This window comes from Actinia tenebrosa, unplaced genomic scaffold (assembly GCF_029948245.1).
Source record: "Actinia tenebrosa isolate PJP-AT-01 unplaced genomic scaffold, QUT_ActTen_1.0 PGA_scaffold9__36_contigs__length_13948895, whole genome shotgun sequence".
Taxonomy (NCBI): Eukaryota; Metazoa; Cnidaria; class Anthozoa; order Actiniaria; family Actiniidae; genus Actinia; species Actinia tenebrosa.
Window position 1 is genome coordinate 8,086,858 of NW_028292586.1, and position 24,612 is coordinate 8,111,469.

Here is a 24,612-nt window from a genome sequence, read left to right on the forward strand (position 1 = left end):
TCCGTATAAGAGATAGATGCAACTTTTGCTTCAGGCAAGAGGTCTTTATATTGCAGATCATATATTTCATTCCATTGATAGGCATTTCTTTACTTACTTAAACATTTGAGACATCAGCTTGGACAAAAAATGAACGACAAGTTTTCAAAGAGATTGAAGTGAAATAAAACGGGAAAACTTTTTTGCACTAGAGTGGAAAGCAAGGAAAAGCAAAATCCAAAAATATCTAGGCATTGCATTCAACTTTTTTACATTTTCGAAAAAATCTTATTTGCATTGAAGTTTCGCTTTCATATTCCCATTAGTATATTCAAATTCATACCTGTTTTTTCTATGGGGCTCGAATAGAATATTTTATAGAATATTTAAATTATAATTCAGTATGGGAATATAGAAAGTAAAAACTATTTATTATGGACGCCATTTCAGACAAAGCAACAATTAAGCACATATAAACATACAAGAACGAAAATTATAGAAATAAATATATTAGTTATCAGTAATTAATTGATAATAATAATCAAAATTATTAGTTTATATCAAAATTATCTGGCTGTGTCTTCCTTTTTGTTGTTCCTTAGAGAGTGCAAGAAATGTACCAGTTTATCAAAGTCGTGCCAAACTTTATCTTTTTGCTACCAAACTTCTAGCCACTCCAATGTGCATTGTAGGAATGTTTTAGTGGACGAAATAGACGCCAGCTTAAAATCATTTTTCTCCTATAACATATTCACACAATGCCATGCCAACTCGACCCAGTCTCTTTCTCAACCTTGGAATAATAATAATCTTCGGTACTATTCAGTCTCCCCACCCCCACCCCCCCCCCCCCACCCCCCCACCCCCCCCCCCCCCCACTCCGTATGTGGCCTGTCATTATTATCATTGGTCAATGCCACTGAACGCTTCCAACGTGAATAAAAATTACGAGGTATTTTTCTTGGTTTTTTTTTTTTTTTTTTACATAGATTTTATTTTTTATTTTTACTAGAAAGTGAAATTATTTCCTACTTTTCTCATGAACATCTACATGAGCATACAGTCGGCAATATTACAGCTTGATAATAAAAAGGAGTATATAGTTTTTTTAGTTAAATCGATATCTTTAAAAGTTAAAAGTTTTTTATGTGAAGACGGAGTCGAGGGGGCTGGAGACTCCCCCATTTATTCAGAGGAATAGGGTATTTTGAGTGAACAATCAAAGCTCTACAATTCTATGTTTACGAAACTAGGCTAGATTTCTCCAGAGGGTTGCCTGTGCCGCAAGAGACTATCTTTATTTTTCCTACATAGGTTTCGATTTGAGCCCCTCCACTTTCAAAAACGCTCCGCCGTTTTGTTTTCTTGTTCTCATTTATACTACACAATAATATTGTGGCTACAAAAAACGACGAATGAATAAGCTAACAAATAAAGGCTTTACTCCATCATGTGCCGGCGCCCATAATACAGCTTGGACTGCCTGTGGCTGGATGGCATAACAATAAAATCCCTTTGCTCTCGGGAATTGAATTCTTTCTCATGTAAAACGATTGTATTGTTCGATCCTGCCATCTAACATGGATGACGTCACGTGATGGTGCAAAGCCTCTATAGTCCCCTCATAGTTCCCGGCGCTATCTTTAAAGGTAGTCGTGCCTTTGCAACGAAGGAAGACGAAAGGTTTTTATTGTTGCAAGCTTACCGTTCCTCTCGCTTAGATGCAAAGGCACGGCTACCTTTAAAGATGGCACAGGGACCTGTGAAAGTGACTATTAACTATAGAAATATTTCGTTGTATCAATCTAGATAATGGCGTTCGTATATCAAAAAGTAAACACCACTACGCATGCGTAGTCATTTTTAGGATCCCTTTCGTCTACCCTACTCTCATCCACAGAGATTGCATCTTTGCAGGGGTTTTTTAACATCTAGCATAAAAGAATGAAAAAGCATAGTTCTAGCAGGCTCTATTCCATGAGTGAGAGCCGTAAGTTCTGGTTTTAAGGTTAACGTCATTGGTGACTCTAGTCTTGCATGGTCTAGATTGTTGGCACAACTCTTGCCTTCTTCGCAATCCAAGCAAGGTACTCTCGATTCAACATGTCGGCGTACACACCGTATTTGCCATTCTGTGCGCAACCTTCTCCCCAGCTTGACAAACCGATCACTGCCCAGTTACGTTCGGGTCTGTAGATCTGGCGAGAAATAACACATCGATATCAATAAATAATTACCAATCATTTATTACTGTCAGGTAATAGGGGGAAAAGATGTTAGAGCGTCTGACTAGCAAACATGGAGGTCACGGGCTCGAAATAGCGTCTCGAGAGATTTTGCTATCACGAAGCACAATTCACATCTTTAAGATCTTACTTGTCATTTGGTGCAAAATGTTTTACCAATTCAGACCACCTGTCATTTATTCCCTAGAGTATCATATTTCTTTGTTTAACAGTTGTGTACGAGAAGACACTATGAATATGGATATAACTCAAGCAAATAATTCAATTTAATTTCAACACAAGAAACGTGGTCGGTAATGGAAATTTTTTTAACCAAAACGAATGAGTTCTGCAGCACTACTGAAATATAATTATATACTTACAACAAGTGGCGAACCACTGTCTCCTTTACAAGCGTCTTTACCGACTGAAGGATTTCCAGCACATCGCATTCTTGGTGTTATAGGAATGGAAGAATTCGTTTGACACGTGTGACTCGACGCGAAGGGTAGTCTGGCTTGCTTGAGAACCGGATAGGCAGCAAAGCTGTGATCATGGTCATCAGTCTGATAAGTGAATAAAAAAACACACATTGTGATATACTTTTTCGCGATACGTGCGCTTTGATAGGCCACCTTGCGCGCAAAGTACACTGACCTGACCTACGCACAAACATATGTTTTATTCCTTAATTGAGAACGTATATGATAGACATAGTGGGAGGCTAGAGACAAGGACGAGAATATCATGGTCTATTTACAAGCCAAAAGGGACAAGATTCGCGACTCTACTAAATGGTTCTTTCTACTGCGGCCGCTATTTTGACTGGGGCAATAGAATCCCCCATCCCCCCGTTAGCCTTGCATTCAAGCGCTCCAGGATGAGGTTAATAAACATAGCCCCGTTGTGATCAGGGTCAATATATACACGTTTTTCAAAAAAACGTTGTCATCGCCAAAGGCGATGAATAGACGATAGGCGAAAAGCAACAAAGATAGGTCATTCCAAGATCCAAGAATAGCTGGAATGACTTGTGTTTCTGCTTCTTATTCTCGTCAAGAACATGGACCTTAGTGTTGAGACTGATTCAATGTTGTTTGTAGTAGGTGAAACCATATCCGTCTCGGAATGACCTATCTTCGCCTATCGCCACAATTTACCCGTTGTGTGGATCCCCATCCAGTGATGACACCGTACTTGAATGGCCTTACTAACGTACGGTCTTTCTGTTTGGGCAGACAAATGGTTCGTACATATGCTGTTAGTTTAATTTTGTGGTTTAGTTTAACGAGAGCAAGATCGTAATCCAGAGAGGTTTGTCGAGCTTGTGGGTGTTTGAAAATCCTTTTGACCCCGACGTTTTGTTCGCTACCTTCTTCTAGGGTTCTGTCGTGTTCACCTGGACAAAACAAATAAAACAAAACAAAATTGGTCGACTTTTAAAGACAAAAATTGTTTCACCAGGTTTTCACAGAACAATAACAACAATAATAATAATAACAAAAAAGATAATAATGATGCTGATGATGTGATGATGATAATGATGATGATGATGATGATAATGTTGTGGTTGATGATGATTATGATGTTGTTGTTGTGGATGATCATGATCATGATGATGATGATAAAATAATAAAATCAATAACAACAACGAATATAAAAGGAGAACAAACTTATTTTAAAAAGTAATAACGATAATAAATATGTTAAATGTCAAAGGCTTTCATTTAAATCAGCCTCAGCTGAATAGGAGTGCCCCGTCAAAATACCCAACATAATAACTAAGTATTATATTAAACACAGGAAATGAATATTGCACTTACCTAAACGAACAACTACATCAGACGGTTTGATCTTGTTCTGGAAATCGAAGCAGTGTGCGACTGTTAGAACCCATCTTTTTGCAATCAACGCTCCTCCACAACGAAAACTGCCGTTGACGTAGATTGCTGCCATCCAGGGCCAGGCTCCAGCCTTTGCCTCACGGCCAACAACGACAGGGGCTAGTTTTTCAGGATCACCACGTAGCTGGGTGTCTCCAGCCACGCCGCACTCGGTATAGTCTAAAATGATATTGAATTTAAATATAGAATATTGAGTCAATTAACCGTGTGTCCGCCTCTGCAACTGTTGCGCGCAAATATTTAGTTCATCCTGAAACAAGACTGCTGTCAATTCTGTTGTTTGTTTTTTTTGGCCAATAATGTTGGCCAGAATTCTGCAAGTGCATTTATACCTATTTTTAAAAAATGTCGGTTCAAGATTTGCAATGGCCGATCTGAGAGTAAGCGGAATGTTTGCTCTTTTATGTTTTATGGCTGAAATACGAGAAAATACATGTCTAACTCAAAGGTCGAATCTAAAAGGAAACTAAGTTAATAACTAATTTAACCATTTGCATCGTGCTACTCGGTCTCGGATATGAGAATTCCGAACCGATCTCCAAGCCGACAACGTTTTTTGAACTAGGTGCCATCGCTCTTATTACTTCAGTCATTTCCAAATGAAACGTTGTGAGTGTCACTTAAAGTTGTAAAACAGGATGTTATATTAATCTATATAGATCTATATAATCTCTTGCTATTTACCGCGTGGACTTGACACAGTTAATCCAGCAATTATTTGGAAATATAAAAATGTTGTCGCTATAGTTTATCTAAAACAACCTATTCCCTTATTCATTCAACCTTGGACTGCGTGCAGCTTAACTTCTACTCGATCATGTCTGCATTTGACTCTCCAGTTGACAGATATCTTTCATTGTTTTGGTTTATTATTTCGCTGGCTGATTTGGTACGAGATCACACTAGACCAATTAGGACGCGTGTTAGAACGAAATGACGTACAAAGCATTCAAAGACTATTATATAATCGTACGTGCAACTGCGTAAGGCGTCTAGAACAAGGACCGAGTCTTCACTCCAATTCGCAGACCGATTCTAAAGCTTTTAAACTGCGCGCAAACGATGTTTTGCAGATCTCCTTTATTTAACTCGGTAACGTTGTAGTTTATGACAAATATTATTACTAATCTTACTTGTTCCTTGCTTGGTGATCAGCTCCTTTAACGTGTCCAGCGACTTGAAATTTTTCATCAAATAAACGTGAGTTCGGTAGGGTTCGGAGGCGATGTCCCGCAGCTCTTCCTCGAAAACTTGAGAAGAAACTCCAATAGCAAATATCTCAAAGTTGTAGCCATCTCGAAGTACTTTAGCAGGCTTGGAGGGGCTACCGCCCTTGTTTGATTTACCGTCTGTGATGAGAAACAGCGCCTTTTTGCTGTTGTTGCGGACTTCAGGAACAATACTATCGATGACGCTTTGAAGACCCAGGCGAGTGGCTGTTCCGCCTCCTTCTAGTTTAAGGTTTGCTTGAGGAGAAAAAAAAATATTGTTATATTTCGAATTATTATATATGGATCGGAAAGTTCCGGAAAACTAAATCTTCCGATTGAGGTAATCCACGAAGCGTGTGCCATTCGTCTCAAGTCAAATTTTTCCGCTCTTATAATCTATTAAATAGTAAACACCCATGGTAAGCTTTCAAGAGTTCTTACCAAGTGTTATGATGGCTATATCTTTATCAACAATGCGGTTACTTTTAAGGTTGAAGATAACCCTGGCTTCATTGCTGAACACGACAACAGCCACTCGAGTTCCAGTTGGAGAGGTCGAGATACCAAACTCCTCGATAATCGTGCGCGCGAATTCAATTCCTTTTCTGAAGTTTATGGATCCAACGCTTGCTGAACTATCGAAAACAAACACAAGGTCGAGTCCTGCAGCTCCTGAAGACAGCCCGGAACGTGCGCGACTGTCAGTCGTTAGAAGTTCGAGTTTGTTAACGAAGTGTCGACGAAGACCGTTGGCAGCATTTTTAAGATCTCGAAGAGGATCTGTTGAATAAGGAATTTTTTTTTACGAGGTTATATAATATTAGCAAAGGTGAACGAAGGACTGAGATTGGCGTGGGAATTTGGTCAAATAAATAATTATACCCTTTCATCCTATAGAATTTTGTTAAAAAGCCTACGATTGCTGAGATGGACACCAAATCAAAGAAAAGTAATACAAACGAAAACACGTTTTCTATTGCTCGAAAAAGTCATAAACCCGAGCTTGGGGTCCCCGTGAAAATAGCTAACATTTTAGACCTGCAAATGTAAAAGATGTCATGACTTTATGATGCTAGTTTTAACTAAAAGTAAAAAAAAAAGTAGTAGACCCTCTTCCATTTTGTTGTTATATCACTACTTGTCTCGCGCCTCTCAGCCCTGAGTCATATCCTTGCTACAATTTAACAATGCTTTCCCACCCTAGTTTATGAATGGGTATTTATAGATATAGATCGAGAGAAAAAATTGTGAGCAAAAATATAAGTCATAAGTTCTACCAGCCGTTCCGAGGTTGAAGAAAAAACTGGGTCGAATTGGCATTGCAGTGCATGTTGGGACTGTTTTAGGAGACAAAATAGACGCCATCTTGGAAATGTGTCCCCTGAAACAGTTTTTCCCTCGACCTGCATATCTTTAAAGAATCTTCTTACCTTTCTTGGTACATTTTGGTGTTTTGTTGTTCCAGGACCCGTCTGAACGGCACTTAATGGATTCCTCACCAACCAACTCATAACCCTCATTGCATAAAAACCGCGCGCGAGAACCGGCCAGGAGCGTGCTTCCAAAGCGACGACCATGATGAGGAACACCTGGATCTTTGCATCTACTTGTGCGTTCTGTTCAATACCAGAGAAGAGAGTATAAAATGACAAGGAATACGCGACAGAGATATTGGATTTGCAATTGCCATATCATACTATATTCGTGGTTTTTTTTTTCAAAGTTTTTTTCAGTGAACAGAACATTAGAGTGCAATCCATATATCCGTCAAATTGCACAAAAACTAAAAAATAGCGCTAAAAATAGTACTAAACACGTGTATTTCTTGTATTTTCAATTGTTTCATTGGTGCTATGTTGTACTAATTATTTAGTACTATTTCACGGATATATAGTTTGCACTCTAGCAAAAAGTGTATTCTGCATTTACAAAAACCGATTTCTTATATAGCTATGACTGATGTATAATGAACACATACATGAACAATATTGATCGACTAGCTATACTCACTGCAGTACGGTGTAGATGACGGCTTCCAGTATCCTTTTATGCATGTTTTCTTGGACTGTCCCTTCAGAGTGTATCCACTTTTACAGTAATAGTTCACTGTTAATCCCCTGCGTCTATAATAACCGTTGCTGATGGTATACGGCCTCGTACAGCTGTTAGGTCTGCCCGCTATAGTGGTGTGGAAATAATGCCAAATAGAATTCAAAATAAGTACAACAATGATTTACATTGAGTTATAAGGCTCTCCCTTGTTTCAAGGGTTCAAGTTTTCGTTCTTCGTATTTCCTCCGGTTTTCCTCCCTCCTCAAAACCTAACATGCTAAATTCTAATTCGATCTGTGAGTTAGCGGTGTCCTGACTTAAATCACCCCAAAGGTTACTTCAGGGCAGCGATAAAATTTGATAATCTTTTAAAAGTTTGATTGAGGAATGATAAGAAAAATCGCTTACAATCCCCGTATGTCATAGCCGCCATGTTGGTTGACTATTCAAAGCTTCTTTTCTCATTAAGCTTCTCTTATTGTATCGACCAAGATGGCGGTGGTTTCGACATCGATTTCTCAAGGGATTTTCGGTCACGTGGTTGCACTCCAAGAATTGCAGAGGATTGTGGGTGTATACATTTTTTTGCCTTCACATTCAATGATGCATACTGCTGCTTTTGATAAACCTCATTCATACAATTTTATATTACTCAGCTATTTAAAGATACTATTAAAAATCCATGAGACCTCAATATTACCAGTCTTCTTCTTTTGAAAGCTCGGAAAAAATCACACTTACTTCTTCTACGGCGGCGACAAATTGGTGGGCGTCCACTCCATATTCCTGAGGGTTGACACATCCTCATTCGATCACCTCCAATGATCACAAACCCTTTTGTACACGAATAGATAGCCATTATTCGGGATCCTCGCTTGAAGGTCGAGATTTTCCCATTTGGAAAACGTGCTGGTAGTTTAGGGCATCCTTTTTTCTTTGGTCGTTTTTTTGTTGGTTGTTTTGCTGTTGTTGTTGTTGTTGTTGCTGTTGTTGCTGCTGCTGTTGTTGTTGTTGCTGCTGCTGTTGTGGTTGTTGTTTTCGATGCTGCTTTTGTTGTTGTCGCTTCTGTTAATGGTATTCTTGAGTCACAATAAAGACCTTAAAATGAGAAAGAATAAAAACATTTTCACCCTTACTCAATCTCAGCCTTTACTTCCCGTTAACAAAATAAGGTTTTTAGGGTTTGAAATAAAATTCAGGTGAGAAATTCAAAGAATAATATAATACAAAGTGTAAGAAACAATGTACGAAAATATAACACGCTGGAGAAAAAACAGGTGATAAAAACAGGATTAAAAAATATGATTAAAAAGATATGATGTTGATGTGGCTTTTCTGCTGTTGATGACCAAGGTGGTGGTGATGACGGCCGGCGTTGAGGTAATGATGCCAACGATGGTAATGGTGATGGTGGTGCAGATGATGATTAGAGTGGTGTTGTTAGTAATGGTGGTTGACCTGCTGTTACTGATTATGGTGTTGGTGCTATTAAAAAAATTACAAAAACACAACTTGTGGAAGGAAAAACCTCAGGGATATCGATATTGACTATCACAAGGTGGAGATGAAGAAATAACATAACTGCCGGACTTACCCGTGAATCCAATCTGACATTTGCATACAAATCCATCGTTCAAGTCCACGCATGTTCCACCATTTAAGCACGCTGAACTACTTGTACTGCAGTTACCAGCATTAGCTTCAAAGAAAATGGCACAACACTAAACATCAGTATTATACATGTAACGATACCTATTTATCACGATCGTTTAGGTATGTTCACAACACGATTTTATTGTCTTGCGATGCATTTACAAACCACGTCATTATCTTAAGAATAAGATTCTTTGTTTGAATTGTATCCATATTCATGTGTCTTGTCAAACGCAACCGTTAAACAAAGAAATGATACTTAAGGGAATGACACGTGATCTGAAATATAGCTAAGTACGATGCTGAGAGAAGTAATGAGCGTATTTTAGCTTTAGTAGAGGAATACAGCAGTTATCGCAACTGATGCGCAAAGGGACTTAATTTGTTGGTATTCTCTCCTATTACTCTTGTTTAATCACTAGCTTTCATTTCAAGAAATGTACGTCTATTCTGTCGACTTTCGCGCGATGGTGTCAAAGGTAGTCTACAAACCTAGTAGCTAGTGTTGACCATAGTTTATTCTATTTTACCTGACATCGAGAGTTGAAAAAAGAGAGTGGCACAGACCAATCCAAAGACAGCTTGTAGATACATGTTTCCTGTATACAAATAACAAATTAGAACCAAACTCGTCTGATATAAGCAATATTTAAAAAATCTAATTGGATTCACCACTCGATGGTGCAAATTTTGCAACCCACTTGATAAGGCTACCGATAGATGGGGATAAGAATTTAGAAATCGATTTTCGTGGAGAGAAGAAAAAAAGAGAGAATATCCGTAGAAAAAAATCACCACAGCACAGAAGAGAACGAACACACGACCAACTCTACTCACATACGACACCGAGCCCGGCGAGACTAACCTCGGTCGCCTTGGTAATAAGCGAGCAGTCTCACCGCATCACAACCCGTGCTTCCCAAAACACATTTTTCCATGCTATCTCCTTGCCTCTACTTCGCCCCTGCTTTTCCTAACCCCCGTTCCCCTTGGGGGGATCTTACATTAATTTGAAATTAGTGTGTGTGTTTGAGCCAATGGTGCTTTACAGCAGTTTTCGCGCGCTTGGCCAATAAGCTTTCGTTGAGAGTACAAAAACAGGACCCAACAGACTAGTGAAATCTACAGGAAGCCCGGTTAAGAAGTGTGAGCTGTAATCAGCTTCCCTCTCTTTCTGATTTTTTTAATCTTGCCTGAATACTAAACCAGGCTCCTCCCTAGCCTGTGTGAAGCCATTAACAGTTGAGCAAATCATCAAATCGTAGTAGTGCATCGATCATCACGACGTCTGAATTCGAACACACATGGGGAATGGATAGACATATTAGATGTGGTATTTTAATGAAATGATAGCTGAGCTTTCGAACTCAATGGCAATCAGCCAGGAGCGGGTTCAGGGAAATCAAAGAATCGAAACAACCGAAAAAAAAGAAAAAAAATTATATTTCATGCTGAAGAAACATTAATCTTGTCAATCAAAGTAAACACATTGACAGTTGGATGTTTTTTCAGGCATTAAGAAAATAAAATTATTGATATTTAAAAAAATTCTTTTAAAAATTGGACCAAGTATGATTCACTTTTATAAGTATTTTTAAACGAAAATATGGATGCCGTCCTTCAGGTCGCTTGTGGGACTCTTCTTTGTCAAATTCAAAAGCATCAATAAATTATATAAGGTCATATTCTAATAACGATTTAAAGGTACACTACTAAGAGAGCTCTGATATTCAAACATCCGTAATAGTATCAACGGGCTCAAAGAAGTATAAGTATTGCTTATAACCGAAGGCTGCTGCCAGTATTACATGCCATGATCAAGACTAAGCACACCCAGGCCCTATTTGGCTGACAGACATATTTTTATTTGCCTAAACATTTCATAATAACATGTCCAAACTTGATACTTCAGATTAGATTCCCCTCGAACCTGAATCAAGATTTCGTAAACACACAACTCTCTTTCAAACAAACAGCGTATAGACACAATATCGACTCACCTTTTATTCTCATGGGTCCAGTGACTTTTCTAGGCATTCACGAGCGACCTGGGGGTTATTTTGTACGATAAACCCAGTTCCTTTTAACTTCCTTTTTTACTCTTACGGAAATACTCCTTTGCTTCGTATTTCTTCCTCGCTGAAATATAAGCCTGCACGATGACCACGGAGTCATGTTCAAGCTCACGCGAATATGAATAATGATAGGTGATTGGTCCTTTCCGGATTAAGGCGGGTGATTCCCAAAATTTACGTGACGTAATTATGATGCACGGGGTTTTTAGCTTTTGACTGAGTTAATGCTATTTTTTGTCAATTAATAGAAGAAAAAAAATTGGGGCCAAATTAATACAGGTTAAACTTATGACTGCTAATAAAAGAATGTGTCTCTTCGCATTTTGTTGTGTATTCGTGCATGCATCCGGATCCAGTTAGTCCAGTTTCATCTTCATCCATCGATTTCTCCATTTATTCATTCATTTGCTCTCTCATTCCGTTCAACCATCCACCCACCCACCCATCTATCCATCCATTAATTAAGTCACCCATTCATTCGCTTGTTCATTTCGTTCAACAATCCATCCATCCACCCATCCATCCATTCGCTTGTACGTTCGGTCGTTCTTTCGTTTATCCACTCATACAAACGCTGACTTATTTCACTCACTTCACATACTCATTCATCTATTCATTATCATTAATACATTAATCGTTTATTTATTCGCTTACTTATTCATCTAATTTGCATTACATTCTCATTAATCTATCTCATTTTAATATGAAAACATCAGTTTAACACATCAGTTTAACACAGAAGTTTAATTCAGAAGCCTCCTAAATGAAAATATAATTGGTTGTTATTGTTATGTCACTAAAATAATGAACAGCCAAAAATTAAATGTTCAGACCGCATCAACGGTAGACAAGCCACATCACACGAATCTATCTCTAATTTCCTGTTAACTGGTCTACAAACTGTCATGGACTGGAACGAAACAAAAAATATCACAAAATCACTGCACAAAATATGTTAATTATATATCATTTCAGTTTCCTATCCCAACAGCTGTAAACAAGTTAAGGTAATTAAGAAAAAGCGAACGAGCAGCCGGTAGGGGAGATGGAGCCAAGATTTTAATTTGCTGTTCATGGGTCATGTGGTGTATGTCGTCATTGGGGGGAGGAATAAATTTTTCCCAAATTAACAAAAAGAGGGATCACGTGACGGCAGCTATGTTAGATGGCAGGAAAAATGCAATCGTTTTACATTAAGAAAGAATTCAATTCCCAAGAGCAAAGGGACCATCTAACCACAGGGAGCCCAAGTAGTATTATGGTCATGGCGAGAGATGGTGCAAGTGGTATTACGCATCGTTTTAGGATGTGTGTTACTGAATATTTTGCTTCCCATTGGTTTATCCCACAGGAAACTGAAAATAACCAAGGTGTGAGGAAGACTTTCTCCCTCCCACCTGCGTGATTTAACCAGTGATTTCATCTTCTATATATTCTTTGATCGCGCGTTACGTCATCGCGGCCATGTTGGTGCCATTTAACCAAAGATTTCTAATAATCATTCATTGTTAATGGCACCACAATGGCCACCATGCCATGTTAATTTTGTCTTTTGACTCTCTTGGGAATATTTGCAACCAATCAATTATTATTTAGTGATCACTTCGATCCAGACTCCGCTTTACTTATGTGCCGAATGGAAACTGATGAAGTACTGGGCCCGGCGGTGAAAAGAGCGGCGTATGAATCAGCTAACGAGCCCGCTGACCAAAAAGCCGGAAGACTCTGAGAGTGCGAACAGCAGTGAAAACAAAAGGTTTTCAGGGCTGTCAACTCCCAAGATATTCAAATCTGGAGAATTGATAGGAAAGGGACATGACGTCACAGCGCGTCAAAAAGCTCGCAAAAAGACGTCTTCCGCTTTGTAACATTTGATGTGATTGGTTTATTTCTGACCAATCAGATTATCGCTTATATTACAATGGCCTGCTTGGAAGAACAACCATGAGGAACGTTTTGATTTTGTTAGCGATGTAAAATAACACAAACAACATGAAATAATTGGAATTTTATGGTTGTGAAAGTCTAGTCTAACAAGACAAGAAATGGTCAGCTTCAGCGATTATCCGGGAGATTTGAGACTCTAATCTGGAGACCGGGAGACACGGTCCAAAATCTGGAGACTCCCGGTTTATCCGGGAGAGTTGACAGCCCTGGGTTTTCAACATTTGTAATTGCTAATAATAAATCTCCTATCTCTTCTATCTCCTGACTGCATTAAAAAGATTAATTCCATTCCACTTTCTATTTGATTTGCACCTTTTTAAAAAGATTAGAAAATCTCCACAGGAATCCCACTTATTCATGTCACGCTCATTATTTGTCACGCTATTCCCAGTCTCTTCTCGTAGACCAACTGTCACGTGCTCCAGTGTAACACAGTCCAGCCTCCCAAACAAACATGACATGACGATGAACGGCAAATCTGACCCGGATTCACTAAAGCAAAACGTCTTGTTTAGACCCAAATAAAACTGTTAGAATTATCAAAACTAGCCATGAAGTTTACAGAGCATCTAGGTACACATTTGACTCCCGAATGGCGAGTTCAATACATTCAATACGAGGTAAGAAATCATCGAAACAGCAGCAAAGCAGCCACATTTTAAAGAAGTCTTCGCAGATTTTTCCTTACAGGTGGTCTGTTTTTAATAGTCTCGAATTAATATGATGTTTTATCTTTATTTACCGAACAGTACGCCTTGAATTATTCAATTTTCTTTCCTTTGTTAATGTTTAGTCATTTAGGATCGGTTTGAAAAGGGGATTGTTTGAATATGTACAAATTACCTCTAAGATCGTTGTATGAGCTTACTTCGAGACGATCGACCCTTCACTTGGTTATCTGATATATCGTTGACCTTCTTTAAATTTATTTGTTATCGAAAAGCAATCGTTTTGATGACGTTTTTTATTAACTCTATGAATAACTACTGCTCATTTTAATATTATCTCTGGAGTCGGGTACGTGTTAATAGTAAGCTTAAATATGTAGGCATGTTTATTATATTTATGCTTCCAAGCAGAGCTAAGAATGGATCCATCTTGACAAATCTTTGAACTCAGCTGTTTATCTGTTAATCCTTCTAAATCTAACGAAATGTCATCCGTTTTCCTTTTAATGGGTACTTTTTAGCCGTAAGTTGACTACTAACACCATCCCAATGTGGGACTTTATTCGAAGAAAAGTTATATTTTCTGATGTAATTACTGTAAGCTGTGACTTTATGGAAGTGTGAGAACCATTTTTTTCTGGTAAACATTGGTTCTAATTACTACCACTATCGTTGAATTGTGAAGTTTGATGTTTGAGGTTTGCCGACTGGCATTTCAAGGAACATCAATAATAATAATTAAATATTTATGCAATAAAATAAACTTGAAACAATCGTTTGAAGGCAGTAGAGTGTAACTCTATAATATGGCATGAAATTTTTTATATTGGTGTTATCATTTCCACCCTTTAGCCTTAGATCTCTCGTCGTAGTGCTTTGTTTCATAGCCATTCTCAGTCAGTGGCATGTGACCACTGAGGCATTTGTCTAATTATTTTTCTTTCAGAAACTCAAGGAAGTGTTATATGCTGCTTTTGAGAAAATGCCACCCAAAGATGGTAAGTAGAAATGGGGGACAAGACAATGGTATTGTACATGGAGTAGATCTAGATGAGTTCCTCTGGGTATTGGTTGTGGCTGGGGTTTACAATTATCCCTTAACCCTACATGTATAATTCTGAAGATAGCTAAGCCACATCTATAGTACATGAGCAACCCTACATGTATAATTCTGAAGATAGCTAAGCCGCATCTATAGTACATGAGCAACCCTACATGTATAATTCTGAAGATAGCTAAGCCACATCTATAGTACATGAGCAAATTTTCCTTGACAAGTATCCTTGACAATTGTCATTGCTCATGTAGATGATCAGCAAGTTTTCTTTGACAATCTTTCCTAAAACACCCTTTGGGTTGATCAAAGTCAGCTAGGGCACAGCTAACTCACAGATTGAACCCTAAAATATTAATTATCTCTGGGCTGATCATGTTGTGATTATTTTTTTTAGAAACTGCTGAAGCTGTTGTGCAGAGATTCTTTAATAAATTTCAAGATGAATGGTTTCAGTACTGCGATGAAGAACTGTCGAAGATCAATACCTTTTTTGCAGGTACTGAATGTTCTAATAGTACAAATAAATAAATTATTAAATATACAGTAGTCAGTAACTGAGCATAGTCGCTGGTCAGGATCACCGGCCAAATTAGTTTTAGCTTGGTCATACCTCTGTCTAAATGTTACTGGTCGAAATGACTAGCAAAGCAAAGATTGGACCAGACAAGTTATAATTCAGCCTGAAAATTGTCCAATGACAGGTTGTTATTGAACTACTGATGGCTGAATGCCATAGATTGCTAGTCAGCGAGAGGAAAGTCCAGAGTTGGGGTTGAAAAGGGAGGATCAAGGACTTAAAAAACTGTATTCTTGTCCAGATGTTGAGCCCAAAATACCAGAGGTTAAAGGGGGCACCCTTTATTCACGATAAAATTATTACTCAGTGTCATTATTTAATAGTTTTTATGGCAATTTATTTTCAGAGAAAATTGCTGAAGCAGAGCGTAAATTCACTGCTCTCAAAAGTGAGCTTTATGTAACAGAATCCCTTATCAAAGAGGGATCAAGCTTAAAAAACTTACGAACAGGAAGTAAACTAACCCTGGCCACTAAACCGGATAAAAAGAAAGTCAAGATTAAGGCAAAAACCATCAATGACCTGAAGCTGGCCTTCAGTGAGTTCTACTTGAGCCTTGTCTTGATCCAGAACTACCAGGTAGATTTTTTCCCAGTCTATTTATATCAGCCTAAAAAAAAAAAGTGCATTCTGATTGGCTGTTCGAAGTGGGCAGTGTTCCATGACCCTGGTCCAGTATTCTAGGATACAGGATTGAAAATATCAAAACAAATAATGGAATTAGTGGAAGCTTTTAAAGTAAATGGGAAAAAAGCTATTTAATACCTTCCCAAAGTCAGTGTGAACCAACTTCGCACTGAATTTGCAAGTTCATTCCTACTTGGGATTTTGTGAATAATTTTGAGATTTTTGGAATTATGGTTGAAGTTTTTTGAAACCAAGTTACTGTATAATTATATCCAATAGCAAGTTTAGAAATTTTACTTAGGATGGGAAAATGTTTTGAAGAGTATGCCTCGATATTTTAGGTCTATTTGAAATTTGATTCCTGTGTCAATTGTATCTTCTTTCTTTTCTTTTTTATTTCACAGCAATTAAATTTTACTGGATTCAGAAAAATTCTCAAGAAACATGACAAGGTTGGAAAAACTAGAGTGATTTTACTTGATCCATGAATGAAAGTTTTATAATTAGGCCAAACAAAAACATAAGTGTGTTTCCTGTTGCATGAGAAAAATAATTGGGGTCGGTAGGTCAGATTTGAAAAAAGATTTTTTTTTTACTGATTCAACAGTTGAAATGAGCTTACTGTGAACCCTGTGGTGCATTTGGGGATGAAAAAAATAATAGGATTGGCAAAAATTGGGTGCAGGTAACTGTAAAGGGGACTATTGTACAGACTGGTGGCTCAGATTGAAGGCAGCCAGCATAGTGATGCTTTGGAGAGGGAAGAGCTGGGGAGGAGGGTAGAGAAGGGAGCAATTAAAGGTAATTGAGCAACATTAAGTATATTTATATACCCTAGTGTACATGTATATATTCATACGTAAATTATGGCTTTGATTGCAGATTTTTGATACCACTAATGGAGTTCAGTACAGACAGACTAAGGTGGAGACTGCAAACTTTTACACTAACAAAACAGTAGATGATATTATACTAGAAGTAGAGGTGAGAAACATTATACATCATAATTAAATATTTATGGTTCATTAATTCTTATACAGCAAAGTTATGCATGTCAGGTGCCAAAAAGGGCTGTTTGGCCAACAATAAATAAATGACTTCTGGGATAAAAATATAAAGATGACGCACACAACAGCAAACCAATCATCATGGCAGTAGTTTTCCCAGTGGGATTAAAATATTGCCCCACAAACAGAAGCAGTTTTGAAGAGTACTACAAGGATTATGAGGCCATTTTCTTTTCTTTTCACAAGCAGTAAACAATTGAAACAATTGATAATCAATTTTCCATGATCTTAGTGTGTTTAACATTAAGTTAAAGTGACCAGTCTGAGCAGCCATTTCTCAAAATGTACCTGTCAGTTCTTATTAGTTTTTAGAACTCGGTCAACCAGTTCTATAGAACTGACAGGTACCATTTGAGAACTGGGCGCTCGGACTGGTCAGTTCGACTTAATGGGAAGCCTCCTTACATTCTTAGATATTAGACTAGCAAATGTGTTGAGCTTGAGGAACATAGCAACGGTAACTAAGGGGAATCAAAGCAATGAATGAAATGAGGAAAATAAAAAAAAAGAATGAAGACTGGGGGCACAAATAGGAGGAAAGGGAATGAGAAAAGAGAAATGAAAAGCCATACATGTAAGCAGAAATAGTTGTAGATGTGTTCTACTTTCTGTTTGCTAACATCTTTTGTTATCCATTCTTTTTAGAATTTATTCATAACTGAGTTAGAACAGGGTAACCGATCAAAGGCAATGAATCGACTTAGGGTACCTCCCCTAGGGAAAGAATTGGTAAGTGATTCATGGTAATGCAGCAATAATGAATGTAACCTCTTCTCATGAAACTTTTGTAACTGTGCACCAATAAGGCTGCCATGACATAATGTGAAGACCAAATGCAAGTTCTTTTATATGCCTATTGATGGGTTGCAAGCATTCCCAAGAGAGTCAAAAGACAAAAACATGGCGGCCATCTTGGTGCTATTAATAATGGATGCTAATAATGAGAAATTGTTTGTTAAATGGCACCAACACTTTCCCAAGAGGCTGGAATGACGTTACTGCAATCAAAGAATCCCAGAGTGATACTGTATATCTTTTTTAAGTTGCAAAAATACTGTCAAAGTCTGTCAATTACCTTAATATCTAAAAATTTCTTTGTTATTGTAATCTTAACAGAGTGGAGACTTGGTCACATTTCGTGTAGGTCTTTATTTTGGGGTATTTCTAATGCTGTCATTGGTTAATGTTATAGCAGGTTAGTCACATGATCATAGCATTTGTATCTGCCAATAACGATGCATCTATCTACCCCTCATTATACTTCAGCTTTTTGGAGGAGGTATGCAGGATATGTGTGTTGGTGCAAAGAGGGGGAGACTAGTGATTTCAAGTTTATTCTTCTCCAATTTATCTTGGTTTGGTCAGCTTCGCATTGTATTGGTCATTTAGCCTTGCTTACATCAGTCAAAAACAAAAGAATATCAGACTCCAAACTCTGCTGACAATTTCAGAACAGTGTTCAGGTGGTATAAAAGGCTTTTGTTTCTGAAAGTTGCTTCTTTTGGGATTGCATGGGCTTTGTACACTGCTAACGAGTCGACTTTCACCGCTGTGGTTCCAAAGGTTGGGGTCACTGTTCGAAGCCCTGCTGACCCCATATGTGAATTGAGTTTAAAAGGATTTTTCTCGCAATAAGTTGAGTTTGTTTGATGTGTTGTTCTCTCCCATACTACGAGGGTTTTCTCCAGGTTCTTTGAGTTGAGCATTGTGAGCTTAGAGCATTGAATCCAGCTGATCTGAGAGAAAATGTTAGCCAATTAGAATTGAGAAAATGTAAAACTGAGGTGTCACTTTTGCTGCTTGAAGTTATTGATTTCCAGTCCTCCAAATAAAAAAGAATAACAGTTGCTAATAAGAGATTGATAACAATAGCGTGATGACTAATGAGTTATATATTGCTTTTGCAATGGTGGACAGGTTTTCACCGGCTTCATGACACATCAGTTTTACAGTGGTGTCATTTTTATGGTAGTGTGTGTGAGCAAAAAAGTGTCTCAATTGATGTGAAAGCTGCTAGATTGACTAGACACTTAAATAATAGATTTTTTTAATTGTTTTAGGTCTCCCTGTATATATGTGGCATGGTCAAGTTCAGGAGGTGATTGCTTATCAATGATTCTTTTGTTCTTTTTAGCTTTTTATACAAAAACCAAAGGAGACTTAGAAGTAGCTATCAGAATATACCGAGGGATTTTTCTTATCGTTTTGGTCACTTTTTTATTGGCTTTAAATACTTGGGGATGGAGGAAGGCTGGGGTCAACCACGTGCTAATCTTTGAACTGGACCCAAGACATCATCTTAGTTATCATCAATTGTTAGAGGTAAGGAAATTTGTTTTATTATTATGTTAAATTAATTAATCAGAAAATAGGCGGATTCATATATATCAGAATAAGTGGGCCAGAAAAACCTGTCCAGTCATCCCCGGTTGTACGCACTTATTATTATTTATTAGTATTCTTAGTATTATTTTTATTTATTTATTTATTTATTTATTTATCTATTTATTTATATATATATATATATAAATATATTTATTTGTTCGATTGTTTATTTATTTATTTACTTATTTATTTATATTTGTTTATCTATTTATTATTTATTTGTTTATTTATTTATTTATTTATATACATATTGATTGATTGATTGATTGATTTAAGTATATCTATTTATTTATTTATTATATATTTATATATTTATATATTTATTTTCCTTAGGTGTCTGGTCTTCTAGCCGTGTTGTGGTCTCTATCATTAACTGCGCACATATTCGGCGATGTGGTCGGGATACCACACTTCATTCCTAATCTCGTCTTAGTTTCATTCATCGTTCTCTTCACTTTTAACCCTTTCAAAATCTGTTATTATAAAGCGAGGCTATGGATCATCAAAGTCTTGGTAAGTTTTGCATTACTTTACTCTTCTAGAAGAAAAAAGCCTTAAGAGGGCGGAGCTGCGTAAATTTTTAAGAGTGTTAGGAGTAAGGCTTAATGTGAAGATTAAGCTATACGCTGAGTTTGAAAGTAACACCCGAGCCCTTCAAATCATTACAGATCAGCTGTGTTTTCCCATTTCAGACCATTCTCTTGAGAATGAGATTTTTTTTTCTTTTTGGTTTTTCCATATTCATGTGTCTTTTCATACACAACCGTTAAACAAAGAAATAATGCTCCAGAGAATGACATTTGGATTGTAATGGGCAAAATATAACACCCAAGGTAAAGAGGTCTACAAATTACACCCGAACTTAGTCCTAATGGACAAACCAAGGATAAGAGGGAATGTTTTATCTTGGCGTATTTCATCCTTGCATGGTAAGCGTGGCTGCGGAGAGGTAGCAGGTGGATGGAGGGAGGGGTGGGTGGGATAGGAAGAGAGGCTATGACCCACAAATGATCGCTCAACACTGTCCACATTTTCTTTAACAACAATAAAATTTTACACCGTATCGCTGTGTGATTGCGGTCTTCTGTTTTCATTTTGTAGTTTCGTATCATCACTGCACCATTTCAACACGTGGGCTTCGCTGATTTCTGGCTGGCTGATCAACTAAACAGTCTTGTAGTAGCGCTATTGGATTTCCAGTATATTATTTGTTTTTATTCACATGATTGGCATGTAGATAGTAAGTACCAGAACTCTTTCGCGTGATACAACCTACTGTACTATGTCATGTGATCGTTTTCGCCATCTTTGTTTAGATAAACAACTATTTCAAAATAAGTTGCTGAAGGTTTTGTTACATCTTGCATTTTGCATGGGCCACCACACTATGGGCGATGAGAATCCAATAGTCCCTTTCACAGTTCCCTGCGCCATCGTGAAAGGTAGCCGTGCCTTTGCATCGAAGCGAGACAAACGGTGGGCTTGCATTGACAGAGACATGTGAATAATTGTCCAAGGATCTCTATCATTGCAAGCTCACCGTTCGTCTCGCTTCGATGCAAGGGCACGGCTACCTTTCAAGATGGCGCACGGCAGGGAACTGTGAAAGGGACTATCTTTTTTAACACCTTGGACAATTATTCGTGTGTCCATATCATTGTAAGCTCAACGTTCGACACGCTTAGATTCAAAGGCACAGCTACCTTTCAAGATGGCGCAGGAACTATGAAAGGGACTATCAGAAAAAGGTTATAAAGATATGGAATTTTACCACACTTTTTCTGCACCTTTTTCCGACTTAATTTCTTTTGTGCCGTACATGATATACATATGAATACAATAAGTTTCAAGCTTAATAGGCCAAGATGCGAGATGCAGCATGGAACATGCAACAAAACCTGCACCAACCTTTTTTGAAATAGCCGTGTCTTTCGTGTGTTTGTGTTAAGGCGCGATACACGGTGCAACGTTTTGCGCGATATTACAGGTAATAAGGCCTTTTGAATCCAAAAATCGAAAAAAAAAAGCCCGAAATGTTTAATGGTAATCGTTCGCGGGAAACGATGACATACAAGCGATTCAATGTTATATTATAAAAGTTCTACATCTCTTATCCCCTGTACCCGTAAGATGATCAAGATGAAATCACTATTATTTGACAGGTAAAGAGCGGATTTGTGACACCAATCTCTATGGTCTTCGGCCTCTAGTTGCGTGTCTCCCGGCCTGGTTCCGGTTTGCGCAGTGCCTCAGACGTTATAAAGACACGCGGGACGTATTCCCGCATTTAGTCAACGCGGGGAAATACTCCACCTCATTCTTTGTGGTAGCCTTCTCTACCTTAGGTAAGATGCACATTATGTACACACTTGATCCGTTTGAATGTTAACAGCAACAAATTAGAACATTTTTACCCCGCAAAAATTGTATGCGTGGTTTATTTAGCTGGAGGCTCAGCGGCAGGACATACATTACGTCTCTAGATAGTTATTATGTTATTATGGAGCCGCGGGGGAGACTATATTTTTAACAAGTAAAATATAAAACTTTTTTCCCCTGGGTAACTGAATTCTTTCTCGTGTAAATCATAGTAGACCGTATTCAATCGTCCTTGCCTTCTGTCATGGCTACCATCTTGTGATGGTGCAAGCCTCTATATAGCAGAGGAACCGTGAAAAGGACTATTCTCGTTTGTCCCATGAAGGCCTTCTAAACACCGTACTGTTTATTCCCACAGCAAAGTCTAATTCTCCGGAAAGTGACAAATTCTTTTTATTATGGATTGTGGCTGCGATCATCAGCACGTGTTACACCTTGACCTGGGATATCAAGATGGACTGGGGACTACTAGACAAAAAGGCGCCAGTTGAAAATAAATTCCTAAGAGAAGAAACTGTATATAGGTACAAGGTATGTCATGTGACTCACAGCCAATCAGGGCATCAGACGTTTGTAACGAGGATATTCTAAATGAGCCAGTTCATAGTTTAAGAGTTGTTTCAAGTGCGCATGCGATTTTATGCCCAATTTCTCACATTCTTTTGTTTAAACCTTCTTTTGTTCATAATTAAACAAAGGAAGGTGAGAAATTAAGGATGAATTCGAACGGGCACGACACATGGACACTGAAAACGATTCTTAAACTACGAACTGGCTTAATTGAATTCTTCGTTTGCACCTGACGCCCTAGTCGCCATCTTTGTTGAATTTAACAAAAGAATTGTCATTGAATTCTTTTGTTATATCAATCAACATCTCTGTCGTATTTTTTGTTATTTCATTTTCTTGGGAATGAGTGAAAACCAGGAATAGGTATTGGCTAAAGTAAAGGGGGGATTTTAAATAGGATGTTAAACTCTTATTGAGTAATGACAAAATGGGGCTTTGTAGCCCAGGATGTTAGGACTCAGTTACCCAGACTCTCCTAGCAGGGGGAGGGGTCCATCTCATGTTTTTAGTAGTTCGTTGAAATTCTTGTCTGTATTTAGCCTGCGTAGCGGCCCTCTGTTGTTGTGTTTTTTTCTTTGTGAGTAGTGGGGATCGCACACACACACATACACACACACACACACACACACACACACACACACACACACACACGCACACAGACACACACACACACACAACAGAGGGCCGCTACGCAGGCCAGTCTCTATTAGTCTATATTTGTTTAAGTAACTTATATTTTTCACCAGGCATGTTACTATTTGGCAATGCTCGAAGACTTTATATTTAGGTTTTTGTGGACTCTAACAGTTTCAGTAGGAGATTTGGAACTCTTCCATTCGGAGATTCTCAAGCTTGTTCTGGCATTGTGTGAAGTGTTTAGGTATGTAAGCAGTACATTATGGGACTGTTTTAAGAGACAAAATGGACGTCATCTTGGAAATAAGCCCCTTGGAGCAGTCCCACAATGCATTGCAATGTCAACTCGACCCAGTTTTTTCCCTCGATCTCGGAATGCCCAATATTGAATGCCCAACCTCAATTCTTGGGGTGACCGAAAAATCCCTTGAAATATAAATAACAATGAAATAGCCGCCATCTTGGTTGATCTGACAAGAGAAGCTTGACGAATGGTTTGTAATCGTCATCCAACGTGGCGGCTATGACGTAACATGCACCCTAGAATACAGATAAATACAATAACTATGATTCTCTTACAGGCGGTTCGTATGGAATTTTTTCCGTCTGGAGAACGAACATCTGAACAATTGCGGTCAGTTCCGTGCTGTACGAGACATATCCTTCATGCCTAAAGACACACATCACCAGGCACAAATCGAAGACATCATGGATGATGAAAACGGTTTGGGGCCAGATTCGAAACGAAAGCGAAAAGCTAGTATAATGATTAAGTCGATTACTACCAACAAACGCTCCTCTCCCACGAACGAAATTATTATCGAGAATGATACTGCCAGAGATCTAGATACTAGAGTGTAATATTGTAATTATTTTATAAATTACAGTGCGATGATTATTTTTGAATAAAATGTATGCATGGTATTTCATGTTTTATGGTGTTATTCTTCGTTTCCAAAAGACGTCATAGCCGCCATGTTGGAAGAATTCGACAAAAGATTTTTCAATGAATTTTTTTGTTATAGCTTCCAACATGGCGGACATCCCTTTTGTTATTGTGCTCTCTTGGGATTGATTGCAAACCAAGAATTCGTTTCAATAAACCGATACACCGAACCACCACTTTCACTCGTATACCACAGTCACAAACATAACACTACTTATACAAAACCATAATTTTAAATCATCCCCTTTTCCTTATATAGGGGTTTTGCACCATCACTAGCGCACGTCTATAATACAGTTTGAGCTGCCTGTGGATGGAAAGCAGAACAATAAAATCCATTTACTCTTCCCCATTCCCCCTCAGGGTTCGTGCTACTCCTTAAACTCCTCGAAAACTCCTTGAATTTAATTCACGTTTTCAAGGGCACTTGAAAAGCTCTTGAATTTTATGGTTTTAGCGAAACTCCTTGAATTTTTGCTTTGATCATTACTTGCATGGTTCTGAAATAGATCTAGTCAGAAAGACTGGAGAATCTTAAAGTCGGCCATGTGCAACCACCGTGTAAAACCTTGGCATATTTAACTGAACATACTCCTTGAAATTTCATTTTTGGGTCCTTGTATACTCCTTGAATAGTCCTTGAATTTTAAGTGG

The 24,612-nt window shown here is 38.1% G+C and overlaps 2 protein-coding genes across 2 annotated transcripts; one reads left to right on the forward strand and one right to left on the reverse strand.

Moving 5' to 3' along the window:
• Positions 1 to 1,334: 1,334 nt before the first annotated feature.
• LOC116300929 (complement factor B) lies at positions 1,335 to 11,187 on the reverse strand. Its single transcript, XM_031709906.2, has 12 exons — positions 11,025 to 11,187; positions 9,555 to 9,623; positions 8,966 to 9,070; positions 8,113 to 8,469; positions 7,330 to 7,497; positions 6,750 to 6,935; positions 5,761 to 6,099; positions 5,242 to 5,574; positions 4,028 to 4,267; positions 3,365 to 3,603; positions 2,588 to 2,770; positions 1,335 to 2,177 (listed from the first exon to the last, which is right to left on the reverse strand). Exons 1-12 carry the CDS (start codon positions 11,059 to 11,061, stop codon positions 2,022 to 2,024), a joined length of 2,412 nt encoding a protein of 803 aa, XP_031565766.2. The 5' UTR covers positions 11,062 to 11,187; the 3' UTR covers positions 1,335 to 2,021.
• A 2,303-nt stretch (positions 11,188 to 13,490) lies between these two features.
• LOC116300949 (solute carrier family 53 member 1) lies at positions 13,491 to 23,936 on the forward strand. Its single transcript, XM_089024616.1, has 15 exons — positions 13,491 to 13,666; positions 14,661 to 14,712; positions 15,166 to 15,267; positions 15,695 to 15,927; positions 16,380 to 16,427; positions 16,858 to 16,959; positions 17,688 to 17,771; positions 18,159 to 18,237; positions 19,177 to 19,364; positions 19,761 to 19,940; positions 20,529 to 20,667; positions 21,590 to 21,772; positions 22,165 to 22,337; positions 23,123 to 23,256; positions 23,594 to 23,936. The coding sequence occupies exons 1-15, from the start codon at positions 13,598 to 13,600 to the stop codon at positions 23,871 to 23,873; spliced, it is 2,046 nt and encodes a 681-aa protein (XP_088880742.1). The 5' UTR covers positions 13,491 to 13,597; the 3' UTR covers positions 23,874 to 23,936.
• Positions 23,937 to 24,612: the final 676 nt, after the last annotated feature.